The following is a 17,512-nucleotide window of genomic DNA, read 5'->3' as shown; positions in this document are numbered from 1 at the left end:
GCAGATGAGGAAATCTAAATTAGAAGTTTTTTGAAAGGAAGAGAGTTTTTTAGAAAGAATAACGTCATAAAGATTTGTAGAATCTTTTTTAGAAAGGAGAATAACATCATAAAGATTTGTAGAATTAACAGATACTGCTATTAGAAGGTTATTAGTAACTTTTTTTTAACACATTTTATTTTATTTATTTTATTTTTTTTAAATTTTTTATTTATTTATGATAGTCACAGAGAGAGAGAGAGAGAGAGAGAGAGAGAGAGGCAGAGACACAGGCAGAGGGAGAAGCAGGCTCCATGCACTGGGAGCCCGACGTGGGATTCAATCCCGGGTCTCCAGGATCGTGCCCTGGGCCAAAGGCAGGCGCCAAACCGCTGCGCCACCCAGGGATCCCTTTTTAACACATTTTAATGGAGTGATAGGGATATAGCATGGATTAAAAAAAGAATCAAGAGAGGTGAAGATCCAGAACTTAGAAGCTGATTTTCTATTATCTTCCTGGATTCTCTTTGTGAATGGATGTATAATCTTTATTGGTATAATAGTTGATGCATGTGGATTGCTAGTATTTTGTTGAGGATTTATTTTTTGTGTCTGTATTCATAAGGGATACTGCTGTTTTTTTTTTTTTTTTTTCCTCCTGATGTCTTTTTCTGGTTTTGGTGTTAGAATAATATTGGCTCATAATGAGATGGAAAAGTTGGGAAGGATTGGGTTAATTCTTAAATGTTTGGTAGAATTCACTAGTGAAGCCATCTGGTTCTGGGTTTTTATTTGTGGAAGGTTTTATTATTATTCAAACACTTTAGTTATTATAAGTCTCTGTAGAGTTTCTGTTTCTTCTTTAGCCAGGTTTGGTAGTTTTTATCATCCTAGGAATTTTTCTATTTCATCTAGGTCATCTAATTTGTCAGTAAAAAAAAATTGTTTATAGTATTCCCTTATACTATTTTATATTTCTGGAAAGTTGGTAATAATGTTCCCCCTTTTGTTCCTGAATTTGAGGTCTACAATCTTTGTTTGGGCTGCTATAACAAAATACCTCAGCCTGGTAATGAACAGAAATTCATTTCTCAGAGTTCTGGAGGCAGGGAAGTCCAAGATCAAGGTGCCAGCATGGTTGTATATTGTTTACAGAATGTTGATCATAACTCCTACCTTTTTGCTTGGTCCTCATGTGGGATGGGATAGGGAACTCTGTAGGATATCTTTTATAAAATCACTAATCTCGGGCAGCCTGGGTGGCTCAGTGGTTTAGCACCGCCTTCAGCCCAGGGCCTGATCCTGGAGACCCGGGATCGAGTACCACATCAGGCTCCCTTCATGGAGCCTGCTTCTCCCTCTGCCTGTGTCTCTGCCTCTCTCTTTCTCTCTGCGTCTCTCATGAATAAATAAATGAAATCTTTAAAAAAAAATCACTAATCTCATTCATGAGGGCTTTACTCATGGTCTAATCAACCCCCAAAGCCCTACCTCCTAATACCATTTGGGGCTAGGATTTCAGCATAGGACTTTGAAGGCCATACATTCAGACCATAACAATCTCCCCCTGAGATTGGGTCACTTTAGATAAGAATGTGTTAATTTTGTTGATCTTTGAAAAGGACTAAGTTTTGGTTGATTTTTCTCTATTTGTTTACTGTTCCTGTTTTGTTTCTTTTCTCATGTTTATCACTTCCATTTGCTTTGAGTGTAGATTGCTCTTTTTTTTAAATTAAAATTTTTTAGGTTTTTTTTTTTTTTAGATTTTTAAAAAATTTTATATATTCATGAGAGAGAGAGAGAGAGAGGCAGAGACATAGGTCGAGGGAGAAGCAGGTTCCATGCAGAAGCCTGACTTGGGACTTGATCCTGGGACATCAGATCACGCCCTGGGCTGAAGGCAGGTGCTAAACTGCTGAGCCACCCAGGGACCCCCATTTTTTTTGTTTCTTTTTTTAAAAAATATTTTTATTTATTTATTCATGAGACACACACACACAGAGAGAGAGAGAGAGAGAGAGAGAGAGAGAGAGAGGCAGAGACACAGGCCAAGGGAGAATCAGGTTCCATGCAGGGAGCCTGATGTGGGACTCGATCCCGGGTCCCCAGGATCAGGCTCTGGGCTGAAGGTGGCGCTAAACCACTGAGCCACCCAGGCTGCCTTTTTTTTTAGTTTCTTAAGGTGTATGATTAGATATGAGTTCTTTCTGCTGTTTTTATATGGGTTTCTAGCTATAAAGACCCCATTGAACACTGTTTCAGTGATTCCTGTATTTTGGCGCGTTGTTTTTGTTTTCATGTATCTCAGTGTATTTTCTAATTTCCTATATGATTTCTTTTGGAACCTGTTATTATCTAAGCATGTTTTGAATTTCCATGTATTTGTGAAATTTGGAAATTTCTGTTACTGATTTCTGATTTCATTGTAAGATCATCAGGATATAGTTTGTATGATTTTAGGTCCTTTATATTGAGACTTTTTTTTATAGTCTAACATTTTTTAACTTGGAGAATGTTCCATGGGTATTTGAGAAAATATGTATCCTATTGTTGGATGGAATATTCTATAGATGTCTTCTAGGGTTGGTTGGTTTTTAGTATTTTTCAAGTCCTCTTTTTCATTGTTGATCTTTTGTCTTATTTTGTTCATTGTCGAAAGTAGGTTGTTGCAGTATCTTAGCACTATTGAATTTTTTGTTTGTTTTGTTTTGTTTTTTTTTCTTTTTTCAGTTCTTTCAGTTTTGGCTTTGTGTATTTAGGGGCTCTGTTTTTATATGCATTTATTTAGAATTGCTATATCTGGGCAGCCCCAGTGGTGCAGCAGTTTAGCACCGCCGGCAGCCCAGGGAGTGATCCTGGAGACCCGGGATTGAGATCCGCGTCGGGCTCCCTGCATGGAGCCTGCTTCTCCCTTTGCCTGTGTCTCTGCCTCTCTATCTCTCTCTTCCTCTCTCTCTCTCTCTCTCACTCTATGTCTCTCATGAATAAATAAAATAAAATCTTTTTTAAAAAAAGAATTACTATATCTTTCTCATGAATTGGACATTTAGTCATTATAAAATGTCCTTTGCATCTAGCAACAATTTTTGTCTTAAAGTCTCTTTTATCTGATGTTAGTATAGACACTTTAGCTTTCTTTTGGTTATTGTTTGCGTGGTATTTTTTCCATCTTTTTACTTTCAACCTCTTTGTATCTTTGAGTCTATAGGGTGTCTATTGTAGATAATATGTAATTGGCTTTTTAAAAATCCCTTCTGCCAGTTATTAACCTTCAGACTCATTTATACTTAATATAATTGCTAAGATTTATGAATGTTATATTGCTATTTTATATATATATATATATTTTTTATTTTATATATTTTTAATGATGTTTTAGTCCCTCTATTCTATTAACTGCCTTGTTTTGTGTAAATGTTTTCTGGTATACCATTGGCATTTCTTTTATTACATATTTCATGAGTTATTATTTATTGCCTTGGTAATTGCAGTTAACATTTTTAGCGTTCTAGTTTGGATTAATAACAACCTAATTTTGATAGCCTACAAATAACTTTGCTACTCGGTAGCTCTGTTCCTTTCCCCTTCCTTTGTGCTATTATTATCATATAAATTACATATTTATAGTAGTAGACCCATCAATACCAATTAGTCATTGTTTTTTGCTGGTGTCTTTGAACTCTAATAGGAGGGAAAAAAGATACAGGCAAAAAAAAGTTTATACTATCTTTTATATTTAGCTACATTGTTATCTTTACTACTGCTGTTTATTTTTCCATATTGAATTGAAAATTGCCTAGTTTCCATTCATTTCAGCTAGAAAAAGTCCCTTTAGCCTTTATTACAGGGCCCATCTGCTAGCTCTGAAGTCTCTTAATTTTTATCTGGCAGTATCCTAAATTCTCCCTTATTTTTGAAAGATAGCTTTGCTGGGTATATTATATATTTGATTGATAGCTTTTTTTTCTTCAGTACTTTGAGTATGTTATCCTGCCATGGCTCCTAATGAGAAATCAGCTGGTAATCTTTTATTAAGATTCCTTGATGAGGCATATCTTCTCATGGTGCTTTAAAAACTTGTCTTTGTTTTTCAGAGGTTATCTAAGTGTGAATCTCTTTACATTGGAGTTTGTTGAGTTTCTTGGATGTGTGAACTGTTTTTTCATCAAATTTGGGGAGCTTTTGGTTGTTATCTTTTCAAATATTAATTTTCCTCCTTCCTCTCCTTTTGAGACTTCTGTTGTTCCTGGGTTGGTGTCTGCTTAATGGTTTCCCACAGATATCTGAAGTTTTGTTCACTTTTCTTCATTTATTTTTCTTCAGACTACTTTCAAGTGACTTGTCTTCAGGTTCACTTATGTCTTCTTCTGCCCATTCATATCTGCTGAGTGCCTCCAGATAGTTTTTCATTTTAGTTACTATATTTTTCAACTCTTCAATTCCTTTTTGATTATTTTTAAATAAGTTCTGTATGTTTATTGGTAGTCTTTATTGATGAGACATCATTCTTATACTTCAGTTGTTTATACATGGTTTCCTTTAGCTCTTTGAACATATTTAAGACAGTTGGTTAAAAATCTTATATAGTAAGTCATGCCTGGGCTTCCTCAAGGATGGTTATCATTGTGTTTTTTCCTTTGAATGTACTGTAGTTTGTTTCTTTACATGCCTCATAAATTTTTGTTGAAAATTGGACATTTTATTTTATTTATTTTTTAAAAGATTTTACTTACTTATTCATGAGAGTCACAGAGAAAGAGAGGCAGAGATGTAGGTAGAGGGAGAAGCAGGCTCCCTGTGGGGAGCCTGATGAGGGACTTGATCCCAGGACCTTGTGACCATGACCTGAGCTAAATGTAGACGCTCAACTACCAAGCCACCCAGGTGCCTGAAAATTTGACATTTTAAATAATAATTGGACATTTAAAATAATCATGCGGCAGCTCTAGAAATGAGATTCTCCTTTTTCCAGCATTTCTGGTTCTTTTTGTTTCTGTTTCTATTGTGACTTTTTCTAACTAATTTTGTTAAGTCTGTGTTCTGTTTCAAGTGTGGCTATTCAGATATATGCTTGCTTAGCTTAGTTGTCAGTTAATTATTAAATAGAGATTCTCTTAAGTGCTTGGAAACAGTAAATTTCCTAGTCTTTGCCTCAGGGCTTTCTGTGTATTGGGCCATGCCTTCAACACTCAGGTAGCCATTTTATAATTTTGCCTTCATTTTAACTTCCTGCTTGTGCATCCCTTCAAGGTCAACCAGAGTTTAGCATCCTCTTTGATTTTTGCTGAGAAGGCTGAAGATGTGGGCACATACATAGCCTTACACATGTTCATGGCTTTCTAGATTCCCAGGAATATATTGGAGCTTTTAAAACCCTGTGTGGAGATCACATTTCCCTTTAAATTTTTTTGTTAGCCTATTGTTTGCCCCACATTTATCCATTGCTTCATGTAGCTGACATGTTAAAACAATTGCCTATAATTTTCTACACCTGCCCCTGGGGAAAAGGTTTTTACACTGGGTTCTGAGTCAGGTCAATAAAGACAGTTTTGAACATGGGGTCTTCCAGGGAACCACCAGATGGTTCAAGTAGTGATATTTTTCAGAAAATGAGGTTCTGAACGATTTCCAACTCTGTTCTGTCCTCTTGATGGCTGTCAGAGTTATGGTGTCCATCATGATTGTAACCTGTTGATTTTGAAGGCTACCCCGGATCTGGTGAACAGGAAATGGAATAGGGCAAGTTAAAAGGTTATAAGGTTGCACTTCTTACTGAGATTGAGCTGTTTTTCTGATGTAAATCTTTTATTGTTATAAGCTTTTGGTTAATTTTCAGAGTTCTGAAAAAGTTGATTCTGCAAATTTGCCAATTTTCTAATTGGTTTTATGGAAAGAGAATTTTCAGAGGTTTTAATCTTTGCCATATACCTGCCTTTACCCCTCTCTTTTGAGTTTAGCATTCAAAACATTCATTTTATAGTACCTAAAATATTGACCTTACCACTTCTGTATTAAAAAATGAAACAAAGCTGAAACATGTTACTAATTGTTTGCTCTTTTTTCTGTTAAATGATAACCATAGATCATGTTCATTTTAAAACCATACTCTTTTCTTTTTTTCCAATAGGAACTATCATGTATTTTATTACCTCCTGGCAGGAGCAAGTGAAGAAGAAAGATTAGCATTCCATCTTAAACAACCGGAAGAATATCATTATCTCAATCAGGTGAGAGTTGATGAAATGTATTTTGAAATATAGGACATTATTAAATTTTAGTTCTTGGGGAAAGTTTTTTTCCTAATACTTTGTTTCCCAAATCTAGTAATGTATATTAACTAGCATTTTCACACATGCAGTCTAAAAATACATGTGATAGGCTTCTCAAATTCGAAATTTATTCATATGAGTTGAAAGAGGTTAGTTATATGTGTGCCCTTTGCTTTTTGTGAGACTCTTTCAGAGAATAATAAACTGTTTATATATGTACCTACATGTTAGAAAAATGGATTAGTCTTTTCCAAGTGATTTACCTTTTAAAGACAAGAGCATGTTGAGTGTTACTAATATTTAATATTTAATGTTTGTCCTTTGCATGGGATTACTTGAAACCTTTTTTGTATATTTTGAAGTCTAATACATATATCTCTTTGCATGATATTATGATACTAACTTAGAATATGATTATTTTTATAATTTAGCAACTGTCCTATTTGATATGAAATTCATCAAAAGGAATGACTTACAGAATTTGTATTTTTCTATGAAAATCAGAATTCACTCTTAAATTTCCATAATTAAGGGTAATTTCTTGGTAGTTTTTCATTACAGTGGTTTTTCCAATTTTATTATTTCTCATATTAATAAAAATTCTAGAATCAATATTAATGGAATTGGTATACAATACATCACTTAAATAACAGATTATCTTTCCTTGGTTTTTTGATTGAGGCAAGATATAATATCCATGGAAATAAATGCCTTTATGGAAATAAATGCGTTAATGAAGATTTTGTAAGGAAACTAACATTTTGATGATGGATGAAAGGTTGTAGTGTATATTTAAGATTATGAAAGTAACATGTTAGGGCAGCCCTGTGGCTCAGCGGTTTAGTGCTGCCTTCAGCCCAGGGTGTGATCCTGGAGACCTAGGATCGAGTCCCACATTGGGCTCCCTGCATGGAGCCTGCTTCTCCCTCTGCCTGTGTCTCTGTCTCTGTCTCTCTCTCTCTCTCTCTGTGTCTGTCATGAATAAATAAATAAAATCTTAAAAAAAAAAAAAGAAAGTAACATATTAGGCTTTTCCCAACATATTGCTATGTAACTGATATCTCTTAATTTTGAAACTATGTATTTATATAAACTAATATAACTTTGTATTAATATATTGATTTCAAAGTTATTTAAATTATCATTTCCTGATAAAATACTAGACATTTCTACTGTAATAAAATTATGTAGATTTAAAAAAAATCATCGAGTTAGCTTCTGAGCCTTTTCTTTTCTCTGTTAAACTCTTTATAGATATTTGAGTGATTATTTACTTTTTTAAAAACTAACAATTGTTTTTAAATGAGCTGATAGCCCAGAACTTATTACTCTTCTTCCAGATTTCTTTTTGTTATCAGTGGCCATACCATGCATATTCTTGTCATAAAGTAGTCAGCATTCATAGAATATGAGACTGAGCCAAATCTCAGAGTCACCGGAAAACAGCAAGTATGGATTGGTTGCAATAATATATGATCTCCCAGAATCTGAATGTTTAGCTAGTTGTTTCTTGTTTTATGCTGTTACACAAAATAACTCTCTTTGGGTAGAAGCAGTACTAACTGAATATTACATCTAAGAAATGATTAGAGAAGAATGATAACCATTACTTCTACCTAACTAATCTGCCTTACTTTCAGATAACAAAGAAACCCCTCAGACAGAGCTGGGATGATTATTGCTATGACTCTGAGCCGGTCAGTACAAGTACCTAAATATTCTGTGTTCCTGTTAAAGGACCCTCACTCACCTTGCTCATTTGCACCTATCTCATGACCTAGACAGAAAATCAACTGAAATATAAAGAATCTAGAAAAGAAGAGAAATTAATGTTTAATTTTTTTGAATTGATTTATATGTATATTTATGGTCTGTGGATTAAAAACCAGTCAATTCATTTTTTAAAAAACTTATTCTCATGTTTCTCATGTTTAGTCTGTATTTATTTTGACAATAAATTGATTGCATTCCTGATTTCAGCATTGATGTGGATTCTTATAACTACAGGTTTTTTTCTTGAGGTGTATTTTTTCAACCATATTTTTAGTAGTTTCATTACTCACATGTTATGAGTAGTATGTATTGTTTATTTTAAAAAGTTGTAGCCTCCCTGTTTTATGTGTCATTTAACAGTCTTTTCACATGATGAATACATGTATGGTTTTTTTTTTTTTTTGGAAAATTTTTTAGTAGCAAAAGAGGCTATAGTCTTTATGTAACTTTCCAAAAATTAAGAATTGAAATTCCTAGAAATAAGATGATTTTATGTTTTTAATTAAGTGATTTAAGGGCATGTATGATGTAATATAAAATGAATAGATAAATTTAGCTTTATTTTTATGTTTTATAAGGAATAGTTTGTAATCAAAAAAGGACACAAAAAATCTTTTTCCTTCCCTTTGTTGTGAGGTCTGATGTAAAGGCTTGAAAACCTGCACTCATCTATATCTACTAATGAACTAATTTATTAACTATTCCGTCTGGAAATATAACATGTCTTAATCCTTGCTTTAAATAACTGTGACTTTAATTTTCACTGCATGTGATTACAAACTTTACTAATTACAAAACTAGTCTATTTCAGAATTGAGAAGGATCAAGAATTATGGACATTAATTTTTTCTTCATACAAAGTTTAATTGCATTATCTTTTCATACTATATCAAGTTATTTATGGTTTCAGATTTTACATTTTGGAAAATTTTAGACATTTAAATTTATAGATTCTGATAAATTTTAGTAGAAAAAATTTATGCTGTTTTGCCCCTCTTGAAAAGCTTCCATCTGTCACCTATTATCAAGTGACTATTATCATCAAGTGACTAAGGCTTATTGGGAAGTAGGTAGGAGACTGGCTAAACTCCTTGATTGCCTGTACAGAGCTTATTGTGACATTATGAACTGATCTGCCGTTACTTAGACAGTCTATGTCATGCTTTAGAATTGAGCTCTGAAGCATACAGACTTGACTTGAATACTGGCCTATCCACTTACTAATTTTGAGAACCTGAGCAGGTCACATAATTCTTTTGTTTCTGTGATCTATTTAAGGGGATAAAAATGATCTTTAACTTTTGTGAGAATTTAATTAGTACATCTAAACAGCTTGGTAAAGTGTTTACTATTTATTAAGTATACAGTACATGTTCTCAGAGCCGCTGCCTTTATCAAAATCATCATTATCCATCCTTTCCTTGTAGAATTTTGTACCCATACTCCTCCCTGTATATCTTTCATCACTAGCCTCTCACTTATTGTATTTTCAATCTATTATTGTTTGAACTTTGAATAATTTCTGTTGCTTTTTCTCACGAGTTAATTAATGAAAGCAAGCAGTCAATCTGAGGATATGTTGGTTTGTATTTTCCTCTTAGCTCCTCAGAGTGTACTTGGAGCAAACTAAACTTTTCCTCTGAATTAAGAGAACTTATGCGACTTAGCATTTTAAGAAGAGAGGATTGTTAGGGACTGTTCTGTAATTTGCCTATATTATCATACATAATACAGAATTGTATAAATGATCCCAAGGAGAACAGTGGTGAGAAAATTGCCTTTAACAACAGACCTCTTGTTTCCCATTATATATTGATTTAATTCCTATTCAGGGTTATCCCGTTAAGTAAATAAGCTCAAGCAACTAAGGTTGCTTGGGAGAGTGCAGAGGATTTAGAACTGGACAGATTTTCCTTTGGCCACCCCTGTCATTTAGGTGAATTATTTAACTTCTGAGCCTGTTTTCTTCCATATTGAATGTTTATATAATTATATATATGTACACATTATTATCTCCTTGTGTTTATATTTACTTTAAAACTTTATATTATTCATTAACTCATTCTTAAAGGATCAAAAGCAGATTATAAATGCTAGATACTTGATAGTTTTAAAAATATAAATGAGTACTTTCTCAAAAAGGAATGTTTCATTTAATTCAGTACTTATTCAATAATTCAATGATTATATATTTACTTTAGTGATTACATGCTTTCTTCTTGGCACTGACTTGTTGCTGGAGATCAGCAGTGAATAAAATAGATAACAGTTAATGCATTTATTGAGTACTTTATACAACAACATTCCCCAGTTAGATAGATATTTAAAAAGTAAATACATGTGAGGAGGGTTTTGAAAATGTAAATGTAAGGGACTGAGAATATATAGGAAAGGGCTTTAAAAAGTTATTTTATAAAGATAAAGATTACATATGTATTTGACTTTTTTGGGAGCTGAAATGCAAGGATTACTCAAAATATTTTTGTATTTGGTAGTTCACAGCTATCTTTACTAATGTGTGTTTTTTGCAGATTTTTGGTTTTCATATATACATTCTTTTGCTGATTGAGAATCATATTTATATAGTTTTATTAGGAACTATTTTTACTATATCTAATATTAATATAAACATCTTTATATAAATCTAGGCTCCATTTATCAACTAAATTACCATCTTTTTAAAATTTATTTTTGTGTCTCAGGATCTAGTTCAGCACCTTGTATAAGGATAGACATTTATTAAATATCTGTCGAATAAATAACATTTGTTTGTGGAATTGAGCTCTCTGAAATGCTTTGGATCTTCAGAACTCTTCAGTACCACTCAAAATCAAACTTGGCATCAGAACATTTTATAATATTGCTAGCTCTGTTATCTTAAGTTATTTTGAGATAACTTGCTTTGGTAATTGTAAAAGGGAGAAAAAAAGGTAGCTTACTGGTATTTTGGTAGTTATGTGTTTAATTTGCATACTTGTAATAAGAATTCTCTAAATATTTCACCAGTTCTAGTTTTTATACACAGGAATACTTAACTAGAATTACTGTATTTCTGAAGAGGCTTATCTTACTTTTCAATAGATAATCTTGATTTCTTCCCCCTTTTTCTTAAATAAGCAGGATTGCTTCTCAGTGGAGGGGGAAGATTTGAGGCATGACTTTGAACGCTTACAGCTGGCCATGGAAATGGTAGGATTTCTTCCCAAGACACGAAGACAGTGAGTTTGTTTATTGTATTCTTATACCCTTGGTAGAGAACAAATCATCATGTGTTTTTCAAAAGTTCACCTTCCTTGGTCCTTTGAAAGAATTTTCTAACAGATATTCCTGATCTAGTGCGTCCTCCTACCTTGTTAAACATTGCTCTGAACATTTACTTTTCTAGCAGACTTGCTTTGCTTTTTTTTTTTTTTTTATTATAAATTCTTTGAGGTTCTCTTGAAAGTTGGAGCTCTTCTTCCTTTTTTTTTTTTTTTTTAATTAATTTTTATTTATTTATGATAGTCACAGAGAGAGAGAGGCGCAGAGACACAGACAGAGGGAGAAGCAGGCTCCATGCACCGGGAGCCCGATGTGGGATTCGATCCCAGGTCTCCAGGATCGCGCCCTGGGCCAAAGGCAGGCGCCAAACCGCTGCGCCACCCAGGGATCCCGGAGCTCTTCTTCCTATAAAAATGTACATCCATAAATATTTGCATACAAGTGAGGGAGTTCCTGGTGTTCCTGAAGTTGGTCCATAGACCTTATTTAAAAACTTGCCTTATAATACTATTTTTATTGCTGCTTCTTTTCTGTGTCATTGATCTCGAATCTTATTAAGGCATGCATACCTATCAGTAAAACATAATTTTCCCTTATTTCCTCTGTAAATTTATGTCTGTAGTATTGTACATATTTTATTATAAACAAAATAGAAATGTAAACATGTTGAGATAGAGATGAAGCAAATTATATTTAAAATAAATCTATTTAAAATTAAAGAAACAAATAACCTTGACTCTCATCAGAAAAAAAATAGTAACAACTTTTTTTTTTTTTAAGATTTTTTTTTTTTTTAATCTGATAGAGCACAAGCAGGGGGAATGGCAGGGAGAGAGGGAGAAGCAGGCTACTGCTGAGCAGGAGCCTGATGAGGGGCTTGATCGCAGGACCTTGGGATCATGACCTGAACTGAAGGCAGATGCTGAACAGACTGAGCCACCCTGGTGCCCCAATAGAACTATTTTTTGGGAAAGGGAATTAATTATGTCAGATCTGATTATATTGTCAGTTTTTAAAGTCACACTAAAAGTAGAAGAACGACAGCTCTGCTGTTTGCTTGTTTGCTTTTGATTACTATGAATCTTGAGCTAGTAGATTATTTGCCAAAATCTTTTTTTGAAAGATAAATTAAAATTAAATAACATAATATGTAAATATGCAAGCCCATTTAATTGATCACATAAACTGCAATTCACTGAAATTATTTAGTAAATGAGAGTAACCCTACAGTTAGTTCCTCCATGCCTTATTACTTATAGTCTTTCCTCAGCATATCCCCTTTACTTCATGTGACGCTTGACTGATTGACATATATGGATCTAAGTGTCAATCTGTATATTAAGTGATGGTGAAACTTAATTTAATTTTTTTTTTAGATAACATAAGTTGAAAATAATATATATATACTTCTCATGCACCAAGGGATTGTGTGTCTTTTATACTTTCTGATATCACTGTATCCCGTATTGGAAACCACTGGTAAATATATGTTCTTAGTAGCCTGGCCTATAATTTGACCTTTCTCTATCTTTTAGATATTATCTTCAGATATTCCCTAACACAAGTTTTGCATTTTAACTAGACTGATAGTGTCCTCTAAAACACTATGTTGTGTTCTGAATGTCCAGTATTGTCCTCATTTCTTGAAGGACCCATCTTATCTCTTTTTTAATCATTGAAATACTTTCAGGTTTTTTTTTTTTTTGATAGCATATCATATGTACCATGATTCCCTTCTCTTTTGCTCATGAATGACTGTGCTAATAAATTACAACATTACTTTCACCTGCACTCAGATCTAACCCAGCATTCCTTTTAACATAACTTTGCAGGCATCCTAAAATTTGGTATGTAAATCGAAACCTGTTTGCTTTAGAGTACTGTTCATGTCCTTCATTTTAATTTTTTTTAAGTTTATATATTTATTTATTTAAGTAATTTCTGCACTTTCTGTGGGCTTGAACTCATGACCCTGAAATCAAGAGTTACACACTCTACTGAGCCAGCCATGTGCCTCCTGTTCTCCCTTTTTAATGAAATTTTTCTTAACTATGCATTGTTTCTACCCTTAGTATTTTAAGATACCTTGCCTTATATTATAGGGTTTTTGTTGTTTTATCTCCAATGCAAGATTTTAAGCTTTTTGAGAACAGGGATTTTTAAAAATTCATTTTTGTAAATTTTTAAATACTGAATTATTATAGTATATTAGATTGTTTATATAACATTTATTATTATTGGAGACTCTGCATCACATATTTGGGTGTGAGAAAATGTTAACATGCTGATTGTTGAACCCCAGATTCTAAAACGATGTAATTAGCAACCATATTAACTCCTACTAAAAATGATTTTTTAGTAAGTGGCCCATGAATTTGTGTTTTTATGTCTTTTGGCTTCCATTAGTCTTTATAATGGGTCATTTGATACTGAGTTTCCTCTCTAATTTACCACAGTATGTTTATAAATTATTCCTTTATAATTGACTTGTATTTTGCTTGAGTCATGTTAATGATTGAAACATTTACAGTTTTAAATTATTTGAAAAATTAGATCTGTCAATTAGATGTGGATTCAGGACCTTTGAAAGTGTGGCTATTTGGTTCCTAAAGCAGTGTCTTTATTTAGAATACATCCTAATTTTCAGAAAACACATAGTTAAAATTTTGCAGGTAGAACAGATTTATTTTTTATTTTTTTTTAAATTTTTACTTTTATTTATTTATGATAGTCACAGAGAGAGAGAGAGAGGCAGAGACACAGGCAGAGGGAGAAGCAGGCTCCATGCACCGGGAGCCTGACGTGGGATTCGATCCCGGGTCTCCAGGATCGCGCCCTGGGCCAAAGGCAGGCGCCAAACCACTGCGCCACCCAGGGATCCCTGAACAGATTTATAAGAGAATAATTGGATAAGACACAAAGATGTGTATATATATATGAATTTTCAGGAAGAGCTTTTAGATGGAATGTTCAGCTGTGTTAAATGCCTTTGAGAGGTCAGGTAAGTTAGGATATAATATATATTTTTTTAGTTACATGGAGATCCTTGGTAACTTCTCTGAGATATTTTAATGGGGTCAGATGTCAGGATATGATACTAAAATGACAAAGTGAAGAAAAGGAGTATGGGTTAACAGTTTAATAAGATTGTTTGTGAAGGTAAGGAGATGTGGGATCTAGGATGGGTTTTTTAAAGTAACAGAAAACTGAAGATGAGATTATTTTGATAGAAACTTCTTGTAGATTCAGGTAAGAGATAGGAAATAGTTATAATAAAGTTCTGGAGTAAACTGGAGTTCATGAGATAGAGAGCACAAGTAGGGATTTAGTTGTTGTTGACTGGAAGAGGGTCATGTATGTGTTCCTCTGAGACAGAAGGGAAGAATGAATAGAAGGGAGGGTTCAGTTGTAGATGTTTTACAGGAGAAGCCTGATATTAGGTAATATACCCCAATGGCTTCATACTGTTTGTTTTAAAAGCATTTATCAACGGCAGCGCAGTATGACGTACGAAACTGTTTCTTAAATGGAACTAAGAATAAAAAAATCACTTAGGCTATTTGGTTAAAAAATACAGATTCTAAGACCTTGCCTTTAAAGATTCTGATTCAGTTGTTCTGAAATAGACAATGTAGGGAAGGGCATTTTAGGCAAGATGAAAAGCATTTAGAAAGATATGGACTTTGAAACACTATACAGAATCAGGCAATAGCAAATCCTCTTCAAACAACTATGTCCAGTGGTACAGTGCTGAAAGTAAGGTTATGTAAAGCACTTTGCATCATACTTGACATAGTATAAATAGATCTTATTTATTACAGTTATTATTTCCATATTTTTTATTTTTATGAAGACTAAATACATCATACTTGTCCTGGTTAATTTGCTTGATTAGAATTTTGCAGTGAAATGAGTTTAGAGACTGCACATAAGCAAGCTATAATTTATGGTTTTGTTTTCACAGGATTTTCTCTCTTCTCTCAGCCATACTCCATTTGGGTAATATCTGTTATAAAAAGAAGACCTATCGGGATGACTCCATAGATATCTGTAATCCTGAAGTTCTGCCTATTGTCTCAGAATTATTAGAAGTAAGTAATTGTATTTCAGTTGTCATTTCTCAAATACTGGGTAACTTCTCACTTTTAATTTTGTGTAATTATTTGGTTAAGTTTAAATGGGTTAATGCTTTTTTATTAATAATATTTCTCCAAATGATGGAATTTTTGCTATTGATCTTGCCAGAATCTATGGAAGGCTTGAGTTTTCTTGTCTGCCTCTTTGGCCTAGATATCCATAATCCTTCAATTTGCTGGATAGGATCAATATTTTACTTTAGACTTTATCATATTCTGAGCCGTTGATAGTTTTTCTGTATTTGAGATTTCTTTTCATACTAAGATTGTGGTTAGAGTATCTGAAGATGGCATATCTGGATGAGTGGAGAGAAAAGTAAATTAAATTTTCTTCTTCATGTCTAAATAGGAGCCAGAGATCTTCATCTCCTACCATACTTCTTCCTATAACTAAGGTCTTTATTAACTCATTCTTCCTGGAGTGATGACTTCTCATTCATCTTGAAAGGAGCATCATTTTTTATAGGCCTTCTCCTCTGACTGAACAAGGAAATACGTGTTTGTTTACGAACCTGTGTGTATTCATACTACAGATGTTTTTATATATCCGGCTATAGCTATATAAAGATAAACATGAGGTCGTACTGATGTTCCTAACTAATACGTTATCACGTGGGTCATTCTAGCCTTCTGATCTATAAACTCCCATTTTCACAGTGAGGAAGCTATATCCTACCTTCTGCTGTTCATTTACTTAATTATTCAATTTTACTATTCAGTTGACCCTTAAACTATGTAGGGGTTAGGGGAGACAACCCCCCCACCCGGCAGTCAGAAATCTGTTTATAACTTTTGACTCCCCCAAAACTTACTGGCCTACTGTTGACCAGAAGCCTTACTGATAACATAAACAGTTGATTAACACACGTTTTATATGTTAGATGCATTATATACTGTATTCTTACAATAAAGTAAGCTAGGGAAAAGAAAATGTTAAGAAATTCAGAAGGAAGAGAAAATACATTTATAGTACTGTATTTATTGAAAAAAACCTCAAATGTAAATGGACTTGTATAGTTAAAATTGGTGGTGTTCAAGGATCAGCTGTGCATGTATCGGAGTGTTTATGTATTTATGTATGTGTGCACTGCTATTGGAAATGACTTTATCAGCTAGAGTATAAAGTGTAGTATTCCTTTTGCCTGTTTTAGTTTTTCATACTCCATTAATTTCCAGTTACTTAGGTTAGCACCTTTTCCTCCTTTAATTGAGGTTGTTTCATATATTTGTCATATAGTTAGATTCTCTTGTCATGGTCTGCATTCTTTCCTAGGATCCTCCAGTGTCTGAAAAGATTTGTTCTTTGTGCTATATGGGTTATGGCAAGTGCATAATGTCTCGTTTCTCTATTACAGTATCATGTAGAATAGTTTCATTCCTAAAAATCTCCTCTGCTTCACCTGTTCAGTACCTCTCCTCAAACCCCTGGCAACCACTGATTTTTTACTACCTCTATAAATTTGCCTTCTTCAGAATGTAGCATAATTGAAATTATATAGTATGCAGCCTTTTCAGACAGACACGTTTCACTTAGCAGTATGTATTTAAGATTCATTCATGTGTCTTTGTGGATTGATAGCTCATTTCCCTGTATTGCTGGGTAAAATGCCATGTGTAGATGCACCATAGTTTGTTTCTTCGTTCACCTATTGAAGGACATCTTGGTTCTTCCCATTTTTTTGCTGTTATGAATAGCCTTCTTTTTTTCTGTTAAAATATCACTATCTTTCAAATCTTGGTTCTTGTGTCTCTTTTTAGGGTTTTAACCTTATTTTAAATGGTCAAACTGACTACATTAGGATAGAATATTTGCATCTTCTTAGCATGATTTAATTTTGGTTTTGTAGCAGAAAGTTAATTGTTTACTAGTTTGTGCCTGTTATAAGGTGGCAGTGCTCTTTGAGAGCAATGGATGCCTCTTTCTTATTTATCTGATCTTAGAGTGCTTATTATTTTGCACATGCCTGAATGTCGTTTATTAACTTTAACAAAATGTTTTAGTTAGTCTGGCAGACAGGGGCTGGAGAAAGAAACACACTGAATTGAAACTAGGCTCACTCTTTGGAAAGAAGTTCTACCAGGATGTGGAGTGTG

At 33.5% G+C, this 17,512-nt stretch overlaps 1 protein-coding gene across 10 annotated transcripts in view; it reads left to right on the top strand.

Moving 5' to 3' along the window:
* MYO9A (myosin IXA) overlaps nucleotides 1–17,512 on the top strand; it is a 263,829-nt gene that overhangs the window by 66,353 nt on the left and 179,964 nt on the right. For 9 of the 10 annotated variants that reach the window (XM_077881727.1, XM_077881731.1, XM_077881728.1 and 6 more), the window contains exons 5-8: nucleotides 6,107–6,206; nucleotides 7,889–7,945; nucleotides 11,142–11,239; nucleotides 15,247–15,373. In XM_077881727.1, coding sequence (XP_077737853.1) covers nucleotides 6,107–6,206; nucleotides 7,889–7,945; nucleotides 11,142–11,239; nucleotides 15,247–15,373 — 382 coding nt within the window. The remainder of the gene's footprint in view (nucleotides 1–6,106; nucleotides 6,207–7,888; nucleotides 7,946–11,141; nucleotides 11,240–15,246; nucleotides 15,374–17,512) is intronic. The other variant, XM_077881730.1, reaches the window with a different exon arrangement.

This window comes from Canis aureus, chromosome 32 (assembly GCF_053574225.1).
Source record: "Canis aureus isolate CA01 chromosome 32, VMU_Caureus_v.1.0, whole genome shotgun sequence".
NCBI classification, from domain to species: Eukaryota; Metazoa; Chordata; class Mammalia; order Carnivora; family Canidae; genus Canis; species Canis aureus.
The sequence above is the reverse complement of the archived record's forward strand: the minus strand, read 5'-3'. Positions and strand labels throughout refer to the sequence as shown.